Consider the following 18036-nt stretch of genomic DNA (forward strand, 5'->3'; position numbering starts at 1 on the left):
CCCTCCCTGCAAATTAAACATCATCATGCTCCCTTGCGCAACCACATCACCTGGGATAGACTACAGAGGATTGGGGGGGGCAGGGGCTATGAAAGCCCTGGACTTCGCCCGAAGTCCAGGAGTAAGAGTATCTCTGCCCACTTCATCCCTCAACGCGGTCCTAACTAAGGACCTGCCCTTAGAAGGAAAACCCACGGAGCTCTTCCTTCTTCCAAAGGACGTTTGTCGGCCTCCCAAGCAGAAGCTGCTCGCCTGGAAAAGCCGTAGCAACTTTCCCAACGGGTACTTATTTGCAGCCGGATGCTACGGAGCTAGATTTCCTTCCGAGTTAGCGTGCGGAGCATCCGGCTGCAAGACTGCGATCTTCTAAACTCTTCACTTGGAAATCAAGTTGCCCTGAAATTACCGTTATTTACGTCCAAAGAAAGGAGGATGCGGGTGGGGCAAGAGAGGCAATTCCTTTTCCTTTACTGTGATACGTGGAGTGACTCGGTCCACTCAACCTTGCCTCTAAAACCTCTTGGGCGCCACGGCATCAGATTCCTTAATAACAATAAAAACCGACACTGAACCTTTGGAGACACCCTTGCTTGTAAATATGATTATGGGTGGGGGGAATATGATTATGGGTGGAGCCTCTCCGTTTAGTAATCAGTTCCGCTATCCGAGATAGTCCAAATAACTTGGATTTCAACTGGAGCAGAAGCAAACGTGGAGGTCAGCCTTCCTGACATCAAGAGGACTTACTTCCCAATAACTGCGTTTACAAGAAAGATGTAGTCTCTGCTCGGGCATAGAATTTATGCAATCCCGCCCAGTAAGCTCCTCTCTTTTTAATAGTTGCCAAAGAGGGTTAAGCAGAGGCTTAAAACCCGACACACTTGTTTGGGAGCAAGCCCCATTGAGCTCAGTGGAGCTTCCTCTCAAGTAAACATACATACATCAGAGAACCCTGCACTTCTCCCCTGAAATCAATAAGGACTTAAATTTGCTGTTACTGTATCCTGCCCAATAGATATAGCTTTTCAAGGTTATATCTCTGTTCACAATTATCTGGCAGTAAATCCCACGGCGACCCCTATTGGAACCGATCCGCCTTTTGCAAAGTAACTACGATATTTCTTTTTCTCACACCAACCACGAGAGGCAGGCCAGGCGTGCTTCCATTTCACAGATATAAAAACTGAGGCTGATCACGCGTGACTTGTCCTGCCATGGCCCGGCACTGCCCAAGAGGGCGATAAAGTTTCAATCATTCGGACGTCCCGGCTCGCAGTTCAGTTGCAGCTGCCATTACTAGCGGGTTCCTTTGACCCAAAAGGATTTCATCGAATGAAATCCCAGCAACCGGGCTACACTGATGCGACTGCACTACACTCCTAACCACACCTCTTGGGAACTAAAGCCCCGTTGAATTCAATTGGACTTTACGTCTGAGTAAACATGCTTAAAATCAAACTTGTCCAATCGGATCCTTCTGTCGTCGCGGTGGTGGGTCTTGCAGTCCCGATTGGTGCGACTCGTTTCAAGCGCTGCTTTTTGTCTCACGGAAGCTTCCTCATCCCCGCTGCCCAGCTGAGCTGTCCAGGAGCTGGGGCGACAGACCCAGTTGGAGACTGCCAGGAAATCCAATCCAGCCAGGCGCCCAGGGCTAGTCACCCTGGACCTGCCACTTCTGGGGTCCTCAGAAGCCCTATCAGGCTCCTGCTGGGCTGCCTTCCCATTAAGACGCGGAGTGGGCCAACGTGTCTCTCTCTCTCACAGGAGTCTCTGGTTTTTCCCCCCGGAGGTTTCCCCAAGGTTAATTTTATTAGGACGGCAGGATTTTACCAACTGCTGCGGTAACAAGCTGTTTGCGCAGCAATTAGACCGAGGTGGTGGCATTTATGGTACACATTTATACGCCTAATTATAAAGGTGATTGCAGAAAGGGAGAGAGAGAGCGCGAGCGAGCACGAACTCTTGTCTGCTTGTCTTTTAGGGGAGGCTGAAAAGGCTTGAATTTTTGTGAGAGACTGAGAGGTCTCCCTCTCAGCTCCCTCTCATCTTGCCCCCCTCCTCATCTCCCAAAGTTTGATGGCACTGTTTTCTTCCTTCCCACAAGTTCCATCGGAAACAGAGTTTTCCGAATTTCTGGATTAAACCGGCTCCCCCACCCCACACTTTGCCCCACAACCACAGATTTCTTTATGCACAAATGTCCTACACAAAATAAATGAAACTGGGTTTGGCGTTGGAAGTTTCACTAACCGACCCACAAATCCACTGAAGTCCAGCATCTACCGTGTATTTTTTAGACCGATCCTTTAAAAAAAGGTGTATAATTCAGAAGCAAGTCCTGCCACAGTAGCTAGAAAGTATGATCAGTGGGTCCTACGCAGTAGCTACGGTGCAGCCTGGCCATGCAGACACTTGCTTACTCAGAAGTCCCGCTGAAATTTGAACGGGAAGGACTTACGCTGTAAGACAGTGGATACAGTTCAGCTGGGTTTAGGTTTGCCATAGGCAGATTTCAAGAAGACTGAAACAATTCCATCCCAGCACACTTCGGCTTAATCACATTGTGGATCGGGCAGTGATAAGGGTCTCCAAGGCCAATTCCGTTTAGTCAGGTGCCTTCTAATGCCTCTCTAACAAAGCGATAGAGGAGTCACTTCAAACTATCGCTGTGCGTGTGTGTGTGATTGAGAGAGAGAGAGAGAAAGAAAGAGAAAGAGAGCGAGCGCGCAAGACACAAGACTGGGACTTCCTTTGGGGGCATCATACACACACCCATGTAAACATATCTACTTTGATTACCTAACACACCACTGGAGAGGGGGTCACGCTGAGATCATTTCCACCACTACTAGAAATCAATCCGTATTAGCTACAAGGAGGACCAGCGTGGGGAGTCCAGAGCAGAACCTAGCCCCGTGAAAGAAGTGTCTGAACTGCAGGCTGCTACGCTCCGGGTGCCAACCCCTTACTCTGCCCTCCGGATGTCCAAAGCTTTCTCCCCATCCTAGACAGTTTGGTGACTTCAAATAGCTGATGCAGCGATTCATCTGCTTATCTGGGGCTGCGACAGTGGACGACGAAACTAGTTATGACCCGAAGAAACCTGCGATTGATCCACCCACCCAAAAGACTCTCCCCAACCGCAAACACCCCGATTTTGTGACGGTCACTTACGTGCTCTGGGCTCCGTGCGAGAGAAAGAGCTTGATCCCCAGGTGGGAGGGCGGTGGGATAGCATCGCTTCGGTCCACAGCTAGGTTTGGGGTGTGGGGGGGGGGATGTTAGAACCTCCGGAAGGAGAGCTACTGAAGGGATCGCTTTCAGCCAGGATCAGACACCTTGCAAGGAGTTTAAAATTAAGGGGGGGACCTTGGGGGGGATCTCACTTGGCTCGCTGAGATTTCTGCCCCCCAACTATCCACTAGCAAGTCAGCTGCTCGCAGGCGCTTGGAAGTGAGCGAGCGAGCGAGAGAGACAGAGAGAAAGCGAGTGGGGAGGGGACGCTTCTCCACTAATATCTGTAACGCCATCCGCAATGTAATTTGTGTTGAATGTTCATTTTTATTGGTGTTCTCCCATGCCAAAATGTGCGCTTGATTACATAGATTGGGCTCTCGGCGCGCCCTCGGCAAAACTAGGTGTAACCAGGGAGGGGAGAAAGCGGGGCGTGGGGGGGGGCGCGGAAAGGGAGAGTTCAGCTCAGGCCAGAGCTGGGGGAATATATATATGTGTGTGTATGTGTGTGTGTGTGTATTCTCCCAGGCTGCTTAAACGCGGCAAAGGCTGCGTGCGTGTGTCGCTATTAGTGTTAAATATGTGGCTAATTATGCGTATGAAAATTAAACATCAGTGTTATGCTAATGGGGCCGCCTTCAGCTGTGGATCAGAGCACTTGAGACTAGCATTTAATCAAATGAATCAGTAACTAATACAGCTGCACGTGTGAACTTTCCGCAAGATCATTCCCCCACCCCCACCCCCACCCCCTCCGCCCCGTCAGCCGCCTTCTCAGGCTCACACGCGCGCCGCTAAATGAAGGGAGAAATAATTAGCAGGCGCTTCCTAATTATTAGATGCGGAAAAGTCAGTTGGGATCCAGCCCAGAAGGCCTGGCCGGCAGCAGTGCCGAAAGCCCGACCGCCAGGAACTGGATGTTCGCCCGGTTGGAGGCTTTGGCAGGCGAGAAGGGGAGCCAAGATCAGGACCGGCGGTCGCTTCCGGGCCCCAAGTGTGCGTGTCTTGGGGTGGAGGAGACAGAGATTGTCCCTTGATCCCCCAAGAGGGACACCCGACAGCCCGCCTTGGGCTCTCCATTCTGAGCGCCTTTCTTTGGCAAAGAACCTTCCCTGATCTCCGCTGGACCTGCTTCAGGGACCCCGGAAATGTGTTAACTGGGGGGGGGGCGGGCTCAAGGCGGTCAGGACGTGACGAATGCTGCCTACTTCTCAGGCACATGTTTACATCTGTTTATTTAATGGGCAAATAATAAATGCATCATCTGTCATGTGAAATACTGTTATCATTAGTTTATCTCAAAGGTGCATGCAGTTGCATTGTTCAAAAGGAAATAAATCTGAGAGAAAGTCATTGATCGAAGTAAACATTTTAAAACGCTTCTGAAATTCAGTGATGGAATATTATTCTTTTCAGAGAAGGAAGGGATGGATGCCACAAAGCCAGTTCTTTTGTAGAAAGCTAGACACATTTAATATATTTTTGGAGTATCAGGTGGTATTACCCCTTCTAACTGAGCAATAGAGCAACTGGCCCTATTCAACCCCAGCACAGCATCCCTCCAGTGGCTGTTGCTGATGTCTATCTTATGTTTCTTTTTAGATTGTGAGCCCTTTGGGGACAGAGTTCCATCTTATTTATGTATTTATTTTTCTATGTAAACCACTGTTAGAACTTTGGTTGAAGGGCAGTATAGTAATAGTAATGGTAATAGTAATAGTATTTTACCCACTCTGTGATTTATTTTTTGTTTTACTTCCTCCTCCACTCCAGTGTGTGTGTGTGTGTGTGTGTGTATGGGTGTGAACACGTGTGTAGGCCTAGCCTCTGCACACTTACTAAGGAGTAAGCCCCATTGGACTAAGTAGAACTTACTTATGAATACACACATGCTCAGAACTGGGCTGTTAGACTATATGCCAGTTCTGTTTCCAAAGGTGAGAAGAAGCTGTAAATGGTTCCACTATCAAATCAACAACTGAATTCAAAAGGGATCTCAACCACACTGAATATAGACGGTTAATTCATATAACACATTCTCCACATTCTCTCAGCTCTTCTCTCCACAACTGAACTCTGCTCCTAGAACACAGCAAGCAAAGAACTGCAGTCAGTTCTTGGGTCCCAGAGAACGGACCCTCATCATTCACCTTGACCACAACAGCAGTCTTTTTTGCTTTATTATCCTTGGAGGGGGGGCTCTGACCCCTCTGACCAATCTGGGCCCCATCCCCACCTTCCAGGGTCCATTACATGTTTTAAAGGAAGACTGTTGAAACTGGTAACTCAATGCTCCATTGAGCATTTCGGTTTCTACAGAAATAGGCAAGCTTTACCGTGATACAGAACTCTTTATTAAGAACAGCCTAGAAAGAGTACTTGTTCTCAGCTACACCTCTCCAGGTTGGTATAGAAAATGAAAATAATTCCAAATAATAACTCCCCATTCAATACTTCTAGTCACTAGCTAAGTTAGTGAAGGGTTAGGATTGTAACCGCTCTTGTGACTAGGAGTATTAAATGCACTTCCATTCAAATAATGAGGGGCAGATTTATCCTCATTGTGAGTATCAAAAGGTGGCTGAAGGGAACTGAGAGATAACTGATCCATATGAGGATTTCTGAACAGGGAACCAAGGGAGCAAAGAGAGCCCTCAAGCCAATATGCCGCTCATCAGCTAAGAATTTGTTTGCTTTCCATACGAACTGATAAAGGGTACAGTAGCAGGTTTCTTTATTGGAAAGTAACAGCCTTTACTATATGATGCAGCGTTCTGCATCACTCGACAGTCTGCATATTCCTTCACCCACCGAAGTTGACAAAACGAAATACTTTGACCCATTTGGTCTCCGTGATCCCCAAAGCAGGCAGATGTGCAGGGTTGCCAGATCAATATTTGACAAGCCGCGTGCGCTCAGCGCGAGCTCTTGTGAAACCCATTTTTGTATGGAAAGGGGACTGGGTTGCTCTGCACCCTTTAGATTAAGCTACTAAAGATAACTCTATGTGCGTAGGGGTTGTTGTTTTTGTATGAAACCAACATATTTTTTTTTTTAATACAACACAGCTCCCTATCCACGTTATGCGTATCTTTAACAAAGGAATACGTACACACTCCAGGGAGCATGCCCACACAGCATGCATGCGCCTCCAAACTACCGCAACTGACAACTTCCTAAAGGAGGCTGTCTCCTTCAGGCACAAACAGAGAGAAGCGGAGCCGAGCGGGTGTGGGCTTCACCCAAACCATTCTTCTATTTCCCTCCCCCCCCCCCGCGCCCCGCGCGCGCCCCGTCACCATTAAGACCTAATCTGCTCGTTACTGGGGGAAGCAGGACCTGGGCAATCTCAGTGGTATCTGCTAGACCCCCTCAAGGAGAGAGTGGCGCCTGAGAGGGGGTCTTGGTGTGGGAGCGGGGATGCGAGAGAGACTGCATCCTTCCTTCCTTCCTATCCCGCTTGTTTTGCGATCAGGGGTCGGTCATCACTGAGGGTAGTTTGGGGCAGTCCGAGTGAAGTGTATCGGACGGAGGTGGTTGCGGGGGGTGGGGCGGTCCTGGAGCCTCGGATCCCTCCTCCTCGAACATCCCCAGCGGCGGCTGCCCCCGGGATCGCCGAGCATTCCCGCCGCCCGGCTCCCACTGTGTCTGGGGCACCCCGGTGAGACTCTCGGCTGGCCCTCCGCTCTGGCCAAGTCCGGCTCTTCTTCTTCGACGCTCGCTCGCTGGCTCGCTCGTTCGGGTCCAGCCGGCGAGCCCCCGAAAAGCGTCTCCGGCCAATCGCTAGCGATTATGCCAGACGGCGGGCCAATCAGCTCGCCGGGCTCATGCATATTCATAGCTTTTGGCTGAGTCAAAGCTTTTAGGCGAGTTTGTGTAGATCTCTAGCATCATGCTTAGACTTTTTCAAAGAGACAAACTCCATTTTCTTATGAATGGAAAGTGAAAAGCCCCGGGCCTCTTAAACTGGGTCCTGAGAAAGAGAGAAAGGGAGAGCCCCCAAAAGGCAGGCCGAAGGAAGAGAGAAAGAGCGAGAGGGAGAGAGGGAGAGGGAGCGCAAGAAAGAGCGAGCGAGCGAGCAAGACAGAAAGAGAGGGAGAGAGAGAGCCACCCAAGGCAGCAGCGAGCAATGACCATGACCACCATGCCAGAGAGCCTTAATAGCCCTGTCTCAGGCAAGGCCGTCTTTATGGAGTTTGGGCCGCCCGGGCAGCAAATGCCTCCTTCGCCCATGTCCCACGGACACTATTCCATGCACTGTTTACACTCGGCCGGCCACTCGCAGCCGGACAGCTCCTACAGCACAGCTTCGTCCTTCTCCAGACCGCTGGGCTACCCCTATGTCAACTCGGTCAGCAGCCACTCGGCCAACCCCTACATGAGTTCAGTGCAATCCTATCCCAACAGCACCAGCCTGACTCAGAGCCGGTTAGAGGAGACAGGTACGTGCCATTTGCCTGCAGAGGGAGGGAGGGAGGGAGGGGAGCTGGGCGAGGGTGGAGGGGGGCAGGGAAGGAGGGGGAGGGAGGGGGCTCCGGGAAGACCCAAATGACCCCCCCAAATTAGAGCGAGGGGAAACCCAAAATCAAATCATCCCCCCCCAAAAAATCAACTCTTCCCCCCTTCCAGGAGAGCCACCAAAAAACCCAACCCCAACATCCTCCAGCCAAGCCTCCCAGACCTCTGGAGTGAGCACACAAAGCCACACCATGCCCGGCTGGCAAAACCCAGAAAGAAATGCCTCCCCCCCACCCCAGATGTGCGCCTATTAGGCTCGGCAATTATTTATTGCGTAGCGCTATAAACAATGTATGCAATTAAGGGTAATTAAACCTAAAGTGCCGCCGCCTGTAAAAATAGCAAACTTTTTCTCCGGGAGAAGGAGCTCCGGGACTGCCTGCCTCTCCTGCAGCAGCAGCAGCAGCCACAGCAGCCTCCTCCTCCTCTCTCGACAGCCGAGCTCCGGGGCGAGGGGGCTCCGGGGCTCTGATCAGAGCAATGAAGACGAGGAGGTGGAGGGGGAAGAGGAAGGCTGGCTCCCGGCTGCTGCCCTGGGGCGGGCGCCTCTGCGGGACGGGTCGTCTCCTTGGGGCAAAAGCAGACGCCGGACCGGAGGCGCCCACTTCTAGGATGGCGATGATGCGATTGAGGAGGATGCTGATGATTAATAATATTAATAAGGTGTATTTATGAGCGCCGTCCATGACGCCGTTTGCTGGTTCGGTGGTTGGTGAGTTGGTTCGTTTTGACTGTCGCGGGCTTTTCTTGCAGGGACCGAGACGGAGAAAAGCACCGTGGTGGAGGGAGGCGAAGTGCGCTTTAACGGCAAAGGCAAGAAAATCCGCAAGCCCCGGACTATTTACTCCAGTTTGCAGCTGCAGGCTTTGAACCGGCGGTTCCAGCAGACCCAGTACCTGGCTTTGCCCGAGAGAGCCGAGCTCGCCGCCTCTTTGGGGCTTACCCAGACCCAGGTAGGCAGTCGCAGCAGCAGCAGCCCCAGATCCCGCGCGCCGCCCTGCCTGGCCTCTGGCCTGAGCATATTCCTGGCCTCCCCTCTCCCAGGATGGGCCCTTCGCCGCACACGGCCCTGAAGAGGCAGCTCTCTAGAGTTTGCCCGGGAGAGTGGATGGGAAGGGGCAGGCACCGTGGCCGGGCTCCCCGATCGGCGGCAACTTGGAGGTGTCTGCCTTCCTCTTCCCAGCATCACCACTCCCAGTCTGTCCCCCGCCCCGATTTAAACCAGGTGCTTCACCTTCCTCGAATAGCCGTCTAGGAAATGTTGTCCTTCCCCCCCCCCTTCCCCACACTAGAAGAAGAGGCAGGAGGTGAGATTGTTGGTTGACAGGCCTCGGTTTAAGCAGGACTCGAACATGCTCCCCAGATTTCAGGGAGGTTTACTTCCATCAGCCTGGCTTACTCGGAAGTAAGCCTCGCAGAGTCCAGCGGGACTGACTGCTAAGAAAGTGTGCCACGGGGCTGCAGAAGCGTTAGGTACATTTTTGGACCTGAGGGCTAGCTGTCCATTTCAGACGGTTCCTGGATTCCATCTACTCCAGTGGTTTGGTTTTTTCCTCTTCCAAGTCTTGGAGGAACAAGAGTGAGAATTACAAGGAAGTGTTGGGTTTGGGAAAAGAGAATTAATCTCCCTCCCACTAATCAGATGGGATTCACACACACACACACACACACACTCTTCCTCCAACAAGCATCAAATCGTTATCTCCCTCACTTCTTGGCCGAGGTGTGTGTGTGTGGGTGGGGGGGGAAGTAGCAGAAAGACCAACAGCAACATTATTAGATGACTCCAGGAGAGATCAACTTCCATTGAGAAAGCCGAATACGAAATTGCTTTGAAGAAAACGTGGAGCAGGACAGTTTATCTCATTCAATTCTGAATACGACAAATCAGAGGCCCGTTCTTAAATGACAACCAAGATCCCGAAGCACGGCCTGACCTGGAGTCCGCACATTCCTTTCAGTGCAGCCACCGCATTAGGGATCGGGATGCCATGCGGAGCATCTTTTCTGGGACGCTGTCTTCTGAAAGAGACAGGCCTTCCTTCCCACCCCGTCCAAGAAGGAGAGGAGACAGTGTCCATTTCCCTGCGCTGCGTGTCTGTTCTATGCCAAGGGCCTACAGTGGATTTGCTGCCCATCCACTCATTAATTATTGGGGACGTTTATCTCTGATAATTTGTAAAGATGCTGGGCGGGGGGAGGGGGGAGCTCCCTACTCTGTGACCCCAATTCCCGATGAAAAACAACAACTCAACAACAACAGAGGGAGAAAGTTGCAGTGCGCGTCCAGAAAGTAAGTTGGCCACCCGCGCGAAAGACGTTTGCTTGTGCCAATCAAGCATCCTTTACTGGGGTCACTGGCTGGCGCCTTGGCCTGGTACCGTATTTCTCCGGGCAGAGGCCCCCTTCACTAGCAGATGCCCTTTGCCCAGGGATACTCTCTTCCTTACTTACTTACACACACACACACACACACACACACACAGCCCTGCTGGTATGTCTCCAACAACCGTGTGCTTCTCTTTGGGCAGGTCAAGATCTGGTTCCAGAACAAGCGCTCCAAATTCAAGAAGCTGATGAAGCAAGGCGGCGCAGCTTTGGAGACCAGCGCTCTGGCCAACGGCAGGTCCCTGTCGGCCAGCTCCCCGCCAGTGCCCCCAGTCTGGAACACCACCACATCGTCGGGTAAGAGCTCCACCGGGACCCCGGGCACCTACATCCCCAGCTACACATCTTGGTATCCTTCGGCCCACCAAGAAACTATGCAGCAGCCGCAGCTGATGTGATGGGCTAGCTGTTGCGGGGGGGAGGGGTCGTTTGGTTTTTTTGGTTGGTTGGTTTGTCTTTTGAGGGGTTGGTTTGGGGGTGTTTTTTTTTTTTTTTTTTTTTGCTTCTGCTTCGAAATTTGACTACGTGGAACCGATCAGCCGGTCGCCCCGTCGGCCACCCGGAGCCAAACTCAAAGCAAACTCTGTGGGGCTGGGGAAATCGCGCCCACGAACCGAGGCAGCCTCTTCCAGGGCGAAGGGGACGAGGCGTCGAAAAGGCCGGGAGAGGAAAGGGATCGCCTTCTCGGTCGAGGGAGTCTCTGAAAGCGTCGCTGAGCGCCGGGCGAGACAAGCACAGATGCGAGGCGGGGCTGGTTCCCACTGCAGACAGCTGACGCGGCAGCCACCGCTCACTCCCAGACCAGCCGGACAACAGCCTGTCAGCAGCACTACTTGACCCGACCCTCGGCTTGGTTGGACAATCAGGAAAAAAAAAAAAAGAAAGAAAAGGGGGGGGAAATCTGCTTGTACGAGGGGGGGAAACCACACACATACAAGCTGTGTCCTCTGTCTTGTCTGTCTGTCTGTCTGTCGTGTTTGTCCTGACGAAATGTAGGTCATTTCCTTCATCCCCAGCTTTTCGGGGGTTGGCTTCCGAAAAGGAACACAATTCTATTTTTGTTAATGTTGATTTTTTTTGGGGGGGGGTATTGCTCTTTGCCATTTCCCCCCTCCGTATCATTGTAGTCTACGGTGTACAGGTCCCCCCCTTTGTTTTAGGGGAAAGGGGGATGTTTAAATTATTCTTATTTATTGACTTAAATTACCACTATGAGAGTGCTAAACTTTTGTTTTGTTTTGTTTTTTTAAATAAACCTACGGGCAAATCTGGTTTGCAGAAGTGATGTTGTTTTCATGCTGTTTGTTTCAAACGTACTACACACACACACTTAGAAAGGAGAAGATGCTCAGGTTGTTGTTATTGTTTTTACATTCGCTTTCTATTTTGGGAATGTGTGGAGTCGTTTGAGCCGACGGCATTACGGTTTGGCACACAGACACATATACGTGTGTGCATTTCTCTCACACACATCTGGTGTTATTTGAGCGGGGGGGGAGGGGGGAGCAGGAGGACATAGCGCAATCCTATGCATATTTGCTTGGGAGAAAGTCACACCGCTCAGTGAGGCTTCAGTCTCAGCAAGTGTGTTTAGAACTGCAGTCGCAACGTAGTTTCCTTTTGAAGCAGACACGATCCAAGCAGTTGCTCGCCTTCGTGAAGCACCGATGTCCGTGTATATTGTACTCCCTAAACCGAACAATTGGAAAGCGATGGTAGGGCAAAAGACTAGACGATTTGGCTTCCTGCAGCTTCAAAACCCAATTTCTAGACTTCCCCCTCCTTCTCTCAGAATTGCCAGTGGGAGGTCTCCCTGCGCCTATTCTCACGTGCAAGCTCTGCTCACTGTATATATCATCTTAATTTAATAATATTGTTCTGTAAACATGTTGCACACATTTTAAACTTTTAAAACATGTTTGTTTCCTTCCTTCCTCACCATTTTTGGTGTGACTGTAAAACATGTTTTGTGAAAAATGAGAGTTTTGGGTTTTGTTTTGTTTTTTTAATTTTAGTTGTGACAAAAAAGAAAGAAAGAAAATAAGAAGCCAGAAATAACCCGGGAGATCCACTGTTGTTTTCGTGGTCTATATGTCAAAATTTAGTTTTATATTGAGAAGTTAACTTATTGCTTTGTATCTTGTGTGTCTGTGGGGGGCGGGGGGGAGAGTAAACGGGGGGGAATCAACAGGCCTTTGCCCAGCCACAGCCACTGTTCTGCCACTCGCTGAAACACTTGTACATTATAAAGGTTCCATCTGAGACAGTAAAATTATGGTTTGGAAAAAGCGATGCTGCACGTGTAGTGTTTCCGACCAGGGCTGAAGGGAGATCGGCCTTTGAGTTACCATCTGAGGCATCCATTCTGTTTCTAGCTAGGAAAGGTGCAGGGTCTCTTTGGACACCTGAGCAATGATCAGCCTTAGGTAGGGATGTTGTCACTTGGGATAAATAATTTATTTTTAAATTATTGGTTCCTAATGAGCTTTTTAAAAACACACATACCAAAAAAAAACACCCACTAATCCGTGTGTGTGTGTGTGTGTGTGTTTGTGTGTGTGTTGCTCACGATCTGGTGCTTATCCGTTGGGATATGACAGGGAGACCGGATTTAAAACCAATAAACAACGGAAGTGTGGCGAATGTTCAGCCTTTGGAACTCTCTGTCGGTAGAACGTTCTGACCGAAGAGACTGGCCGTGTTCTCTGGAGCAGAGCGATCCAGAGGCGTCGTTCCAAAGGGGCGCCGCTGGCGAAGGAGAAGGTACACTTATGCCACAGGCGGCATTTCCAGGGGAAAGGCGGAGATGTCTGTGCAAGACTTGCTGCCAGGAGCCCAAGCAAAATCCTTAGCCTCATCTCGATGGAAATCCACCACGAGGCTGTCTCTTTGCTCCGCGGCCATCTCGAATTACATTTATGTGGGAATAATTCCCAACGAGTGAACCGAGAGGAGAAGGCATCAAAGAGCAGATCGAGTGGAAGGTTTGCTAACAGAGCTTGCCATTACAGAGCACTCTTCAGCGCCATCCTACCCTCCTCCTTGCCTTGCCTTTCGAGCTGCCTACAAGGGAATTTAGCAGTGGACTCCACCAGAAGACAGAGCAGGTGCTCCAGAGGAGGTTGCTTGCAGGGCAGAGAGAGGCAAGGGCGTTAGGGTTTGCCGAGGTAGGCATGGCAGCTTCAAAGGCACCCGCGTCTGGAGGGAGGATCCTTGAGGATTTCAGGAGGAGGCTCGAAATCGCGAGGCTTTGGCCACGAACCGGTGGCTCCAGAAGGCCAGCGCTCCAGAAGGGCTTGGAGCAAGCGGGCAAAGCGCAGACCCGTGTCTACCCAACCCCTTCTCGCCTCTCGAGCTGCCCGGAGCTAGTTTCCTCTTTCGGGACAAGCCGCAGGACACAGGGCTGCTGGTCACTCCCTCCCTCCTGTATAATTTGTCGAGCGCAAGTATTCCGAGGAGGAAATGGGCTCTTCGAGCCTTCCAACCGGATGCTTCCTCTCGAGCCTGGGACCGGCTGCAGTGGAAGCCACAGACTCTACAGACGCTCCTAAGCAGGGGACGCCTTAGAGGGGAGAACTGGGGGCAGCATGGCCTGTCTGTAGTGCGCGCTGACAAAGGATACGGGGCTTGGGGGAGAGAGCAAAGAAGGCCCGCGGGGAGGAAGAGGGGAAAGGACTTGAATCTGGAAAGTGGTGGCATTTTTGTTCTTGTCCTAGAATCTGTACTAACTCACAGTCTTTTTGGTGAGAGATGATTCAGACCTTTGAGGTCGTAGCATGCTATTTTTGAGCGCCACCGGCTTTGGCATACCCGCAACGATTTGGAGGGGGGGATTTCCTCCCTCCCTCCTACCCTTCCTCTCTCCCTCCCAATGGGGTTACGACAGAAAATGGACACACAGGCAATACTTTTGAGCTAAATCACCAAACTCTAGTAAGGATGCAGTTTGTTTTCCTCCCAGTTCTCAGATCAGCAAACAAAACAACCAGACAACAATAACAACAACAAAACCACCCACAGGCACAACAACCAGCGCAGGAGGAATTCTGCCAAATTCTGCTCCCTGGAAGCAAACGGCAATTCGAGGAGTGCCTGCAGCGCTTGGTTGCAGTCACGCCTGTGACTCCGGCGTGAATAAGCTGGGAGTCAGCCGGGCTAGTTCCACGTGCAAAGTTCAGAATGTCATATCAAGGTAACAGAAGGAAGGGAAATATTAGATCGATCGATCGCTTCTGGGACCAGGGCAGAGATCCCAGCGGTAGAGAGGCAGAGAGGTCCTGGCCAGATCATCTTTGCTCTGCTGTTGAGAAGGATGTTCTTGTTCTTTTTCTGTATCTCTGGTGATGTCTGTATCCGCTCGCAGGTTCCCTATGGGGTGAGTGGGTGGGAAGAGGAGTCGGCGGAGGAGGAGGCAGAAGTGGGTGTGTGTTGGGGGTGGGGAGTGGATTTCCGGGAGGTTGCTGGAGGAGGAAGCAAATGATAAATTGTATCGATTTTTGTTTTGACACGCACCCATTTTTCAATTCTGGGCGACGAGTGATCAAATAATGCGACCCTCTGGCTAATGTACTTGCCAGGGAGAGATAAGGCACCATAGTGCGGGCAGGGTGGGGGAAGAGAGGGAGAGGGAGTTACTGGAGCAGCATCGAGCAGGCCGTGGGAGAATCCCAGCCTTCTGGGTCCCCAGGGGAGAAAAGAAAGCGCTTGCCTGAAGGGACTTTCTGACAGTCCCCTTGACTGGTTTCCTATATGCCCTGGAGTCCCAATCTAACTACCACCCGGCGGTTAGCAGATGTCCCAGGCCAGAAATACTAGAGTGGGTGAACATTTCCTTCTCCCCAGAAAGAACAATTGGAACCGAATCTAGCAACCCGCTGGCTAAACACAAGATCAAATGCTTCGGAGTTGGCATTTTAAAAAGCCTAGATGGTCAAGCAAACCTCTTACTGGCATGTTCTAAAATGCCTCAACTTCTCCTAATTCAATAAGGTCTTGCTAACCCGTCCAAATGGAGAAATTATTAGTTTTCTCCCAACGAAGGCGGGCTTGAGTTAGCGCCTATTATAACTGTACATTTGCAAATGTTAATCTCAGCACAGACCTAATTAATTCTGCCTTGTTCCTGACAAGTAGTTCATCAAATATCTGATTCGAAGATATTCATAATGAGGATATTAATTAAACTCTGAATCATCCAAAGAGGCTTCTATTGAAACAATACCTCATTATAATGATTAAAAACTGATTTCGAATATTACGCCTTGCCGCAATTGTCACTCCGCAAACACAACCCTACCGGATAAATCCGTCAATGGCGAAATGCAATTTAGGGATAGATATATTTTTTCCCCTTGTTGGGGGGAAAAGGGGGGGACTCTCCTGCCCCTCATTTTCCAACACTTCTGCAATAGGTTCCACACAGCTTAATGATAATCAAAATGACTCTTTTTCTGCTAAAAAAAGACCCCAAAGTGCGCGTACAGCTGCAAAACCCAAGAGGGTCAGCATCATTTCACTGTATTCTCTTCTTGATTACAAGCCGAGCCCATCAAACACAACATAATTACAGTAATTTCAGGTTTATTTATTCTAATGCAGTTTCCCCATCTCTCTGGTAATTATGAGCAATTTTTTCGCCCAGGGAATCTTTTTGCATTAACAAAAGAGATAACGCACTGAAAGCCAAATTTGCTGTGCATTGAGAATGGGGAAGAAGGGAGGAGAGAGAGAAAGGAAGAGAATAGGTGCGAGCGAGCTGCCATCTCCCTGCAATTCGGTTATATTGGAGCGCTGCAAATTGCTTGCAGGTGTATGGAGCAGGGCTGTCAAAAGGAAGGGGCTTCCAAATTAGCAAATGCACAATGTTGAAGTAATGAAGACAGACTTAGCAAAATTGCCAAACAACAGATACCTCTTTAATATGTCCCGACAAAAAAAAAAAAAAAAAAAAAAAAGGAAGGGGAAAAAAAATCAGCTTCAGCGTGTGTCCCCCACACACTTCAAACCCTCTTTCTTCATAGTAAAGCATCCCCTCAATAGCAGGGGACTTGTCAGTCTCCGAGCAAAGCCCAGCTGCATTCTCTGCATTCTGAAAGAGTTAATCGTATAAACGTCCCGTCCAGTTTATATTTGTCGCCCCCCCCCCCGCCACAAGTCCCTGTCCCACTCGCTTGTTCCCTATGAAGTTCTCTGTATGTCCCTTCTGCCATCTAGTCATTGTTTTTTTACCGCAGCGGCGTGGTTAAGTATTGTGTGTGTGGGGGGGGATGAATATAATTGTATATTTAAGCCACACTCATGAATAGCAAGCACTATGTGCATGCACACGCACGCACACACAAAGTCAACCCATCCTGAAAAACAACAGCCAAAAAAGCACGCTCGATGCCTTTTACAAGACAAAGCTCTTTAAATCAGCACGAATGATCAAAGGCAGGAGCAACCGTAATCAAGGCGTAGAGGGGCTTCCTCATCCGAGGCTCTCCTTACACCTCCCAGCTTTGCATCCTGCCCTTTATTTCTATTAAAAACAGGTAGGGGAAAGGAGGGGGAGGGCGTTGGGATGGAACTTTACCGCCCCCCCCCCCACGCAGCTCCGGTCAGTGGTCACACACCGCTCCACGGCCAGGCTCTCTTTGGGATTACCTCTGTTGCTTTCGTTCATAGCCTAACGAGCCACAAACCACAAGCGGGAGTCGGTAGGTATATATTCTACAACCCGCAGGTTCCTCGAAGACAAGCCCCCCCCCTTTACACCAGTGTGCTATAAATCTTCAGGGAACGATCATCAGTTCGCCCCCTTCTCCCCATTCCTGCATACACACACGCACACACACTTTTAATAATCCTGACACAAGTGACAAGAAGTTTTGATTGAGGAATTAGCTGATGCGTAGCTGATCAGCTCCATCACCTCCCTCCTTGCTCCGAGCTGGGGAGTGTATCAACATAAGGGGGGGGGATTAGAAATCGCACACACACACACACACACACACCCAGAATCGGAAATAGTGTTATCATTACCCTTACTTACCTTCGGTGTCAATTTTCATTCACGTTGAACCCAATTCTTTTGCTCTGTGGCACGGTTCGAATGTACTCGATCACTAGGGAAAGTTGAGGGGAAAGGGGAAACAGAGGCATGGGGTGGGGTGGAGGAGAAATAGCCATGCCACAAGCATAAATATCCAGAGAACACCACAAAAATGTGGGCTTGAGGTCCCTGGGAGCCGAACTGTGCCTCTGAGCGCAGGAGGATTTTCGCAGCTCCGCTCTTGCAGAATATCACTGAAATTTTCTGCTATATAGCCTCTGTCTTTATAGCTGATGGGAAAAAAATTGCAGATTATTAGCATAAATGTTTACTCTTCATTACGCTGATGACATTGTGCACTCGAGATCTTGGTAATCTTTGGGAAAATTATGAGTAATTTTTAAAAATTTTAAAGCAGCGGCAGTTACCGTGCAATTCAGGCTAATTCTGCGTAGGCTCCGAACGGATATAATTATCGAGGAGTCAAGATGTTATGCTAAAAACTATGCATTGATATTCCCATTTATTATGTACATACAACTTTGACAATGTTGATGCTTGAAATAGCAGGAAATTGTCTTGCGCAAAAATTACAGTCCATATTAGGACATGTGAAATTGCGAAGAATTATATAGTAATTGCAGGCTTTCAGATGGGAGAGCCAGAATGCTCAAACTAGTGCAAATGTGGATAAAATTACAGATCAGAGCAAAAATTAGGGGAAAAGGGGATCTGGGATTTTTCAAGTTGGCTATAGGATTCCGGAAGTGTCTAATGCCACATGATTACTACAGCTTTAGGGGAGATATTCATGCCTCAAATAGCTCCTTTGGCCAGAACGGCTTTAATTGAGTTTCTTGGGT

At 49.9% G+C, this 18036-nt stretch overlaps 2 protein-coding genes across 3 annotated transcripts in view; one reads left to right on the forward strand and one right to left on the reverse strand.

Moving 5' to 3' along the window:
- The window catches only part of LOC128332077 (uncharacterized), a 92110-nt gene extending 74469 nt beyond the window's left edge, over nt 1-17641 (reverse strand). The window contains exons 1-2 of one of the 2 annotated variants that reach the window (XM_053266346.1): nt 17602-17641; nt 17174-17463 (exon numbers count right to left, since the gene is read on the reverse strand). In XM_053266346.1, coding sequence (XP_053122321.1) covers nt 17174-17192 — 19 coding nt within the window. In that variant the 5' untranslated portion in view covers nt 17193-17463; nt 17602-17641. Of the gene's footprint in view, nt 1-3174; nt 3312-17173; nt 17464-17601 lie in introns of those variants that run through there. The other variant, XM_053266337.1, reaches the window with a different exon arrangement.
- Nucleotides 7142-11425, forward strand: DLX1 (distal-less homeobox 1). Its single transcript, XM_053266331.1, has 3 exons — nt 7142-7676; nt 8506-8705; nt 10284-11425. The coding sequence occupies exons 1-3, from the start codon at nt 7364-7366 to the stop codon at nt 10536-10538; spliced, it is 768 nt and encodes a 255-aa protein (XP_053122306.1). The 5' UTR covers nt 7142-7363; the 3' UTR covers nt 10539-11425.
- Nucleotides 17642-18036: the final 395 nt, after the last annotated feature.

This window comes from Hemicordylus capensis, chromosome 1, assembly GCF_027244095.1.
Source record: "Hemicordylus capensis ecotype Gifberg chromosome 1, rHemCap1.1.pri, whole genome shotgun sequence".
NCBI classification, from domain to species: domain Eukaryota; kingdom Metazoa; phylum Chordata; class Lepidosauria; order Squamata; family Cordylidae; genus Hemicordylus; species Hemicordylus capensis.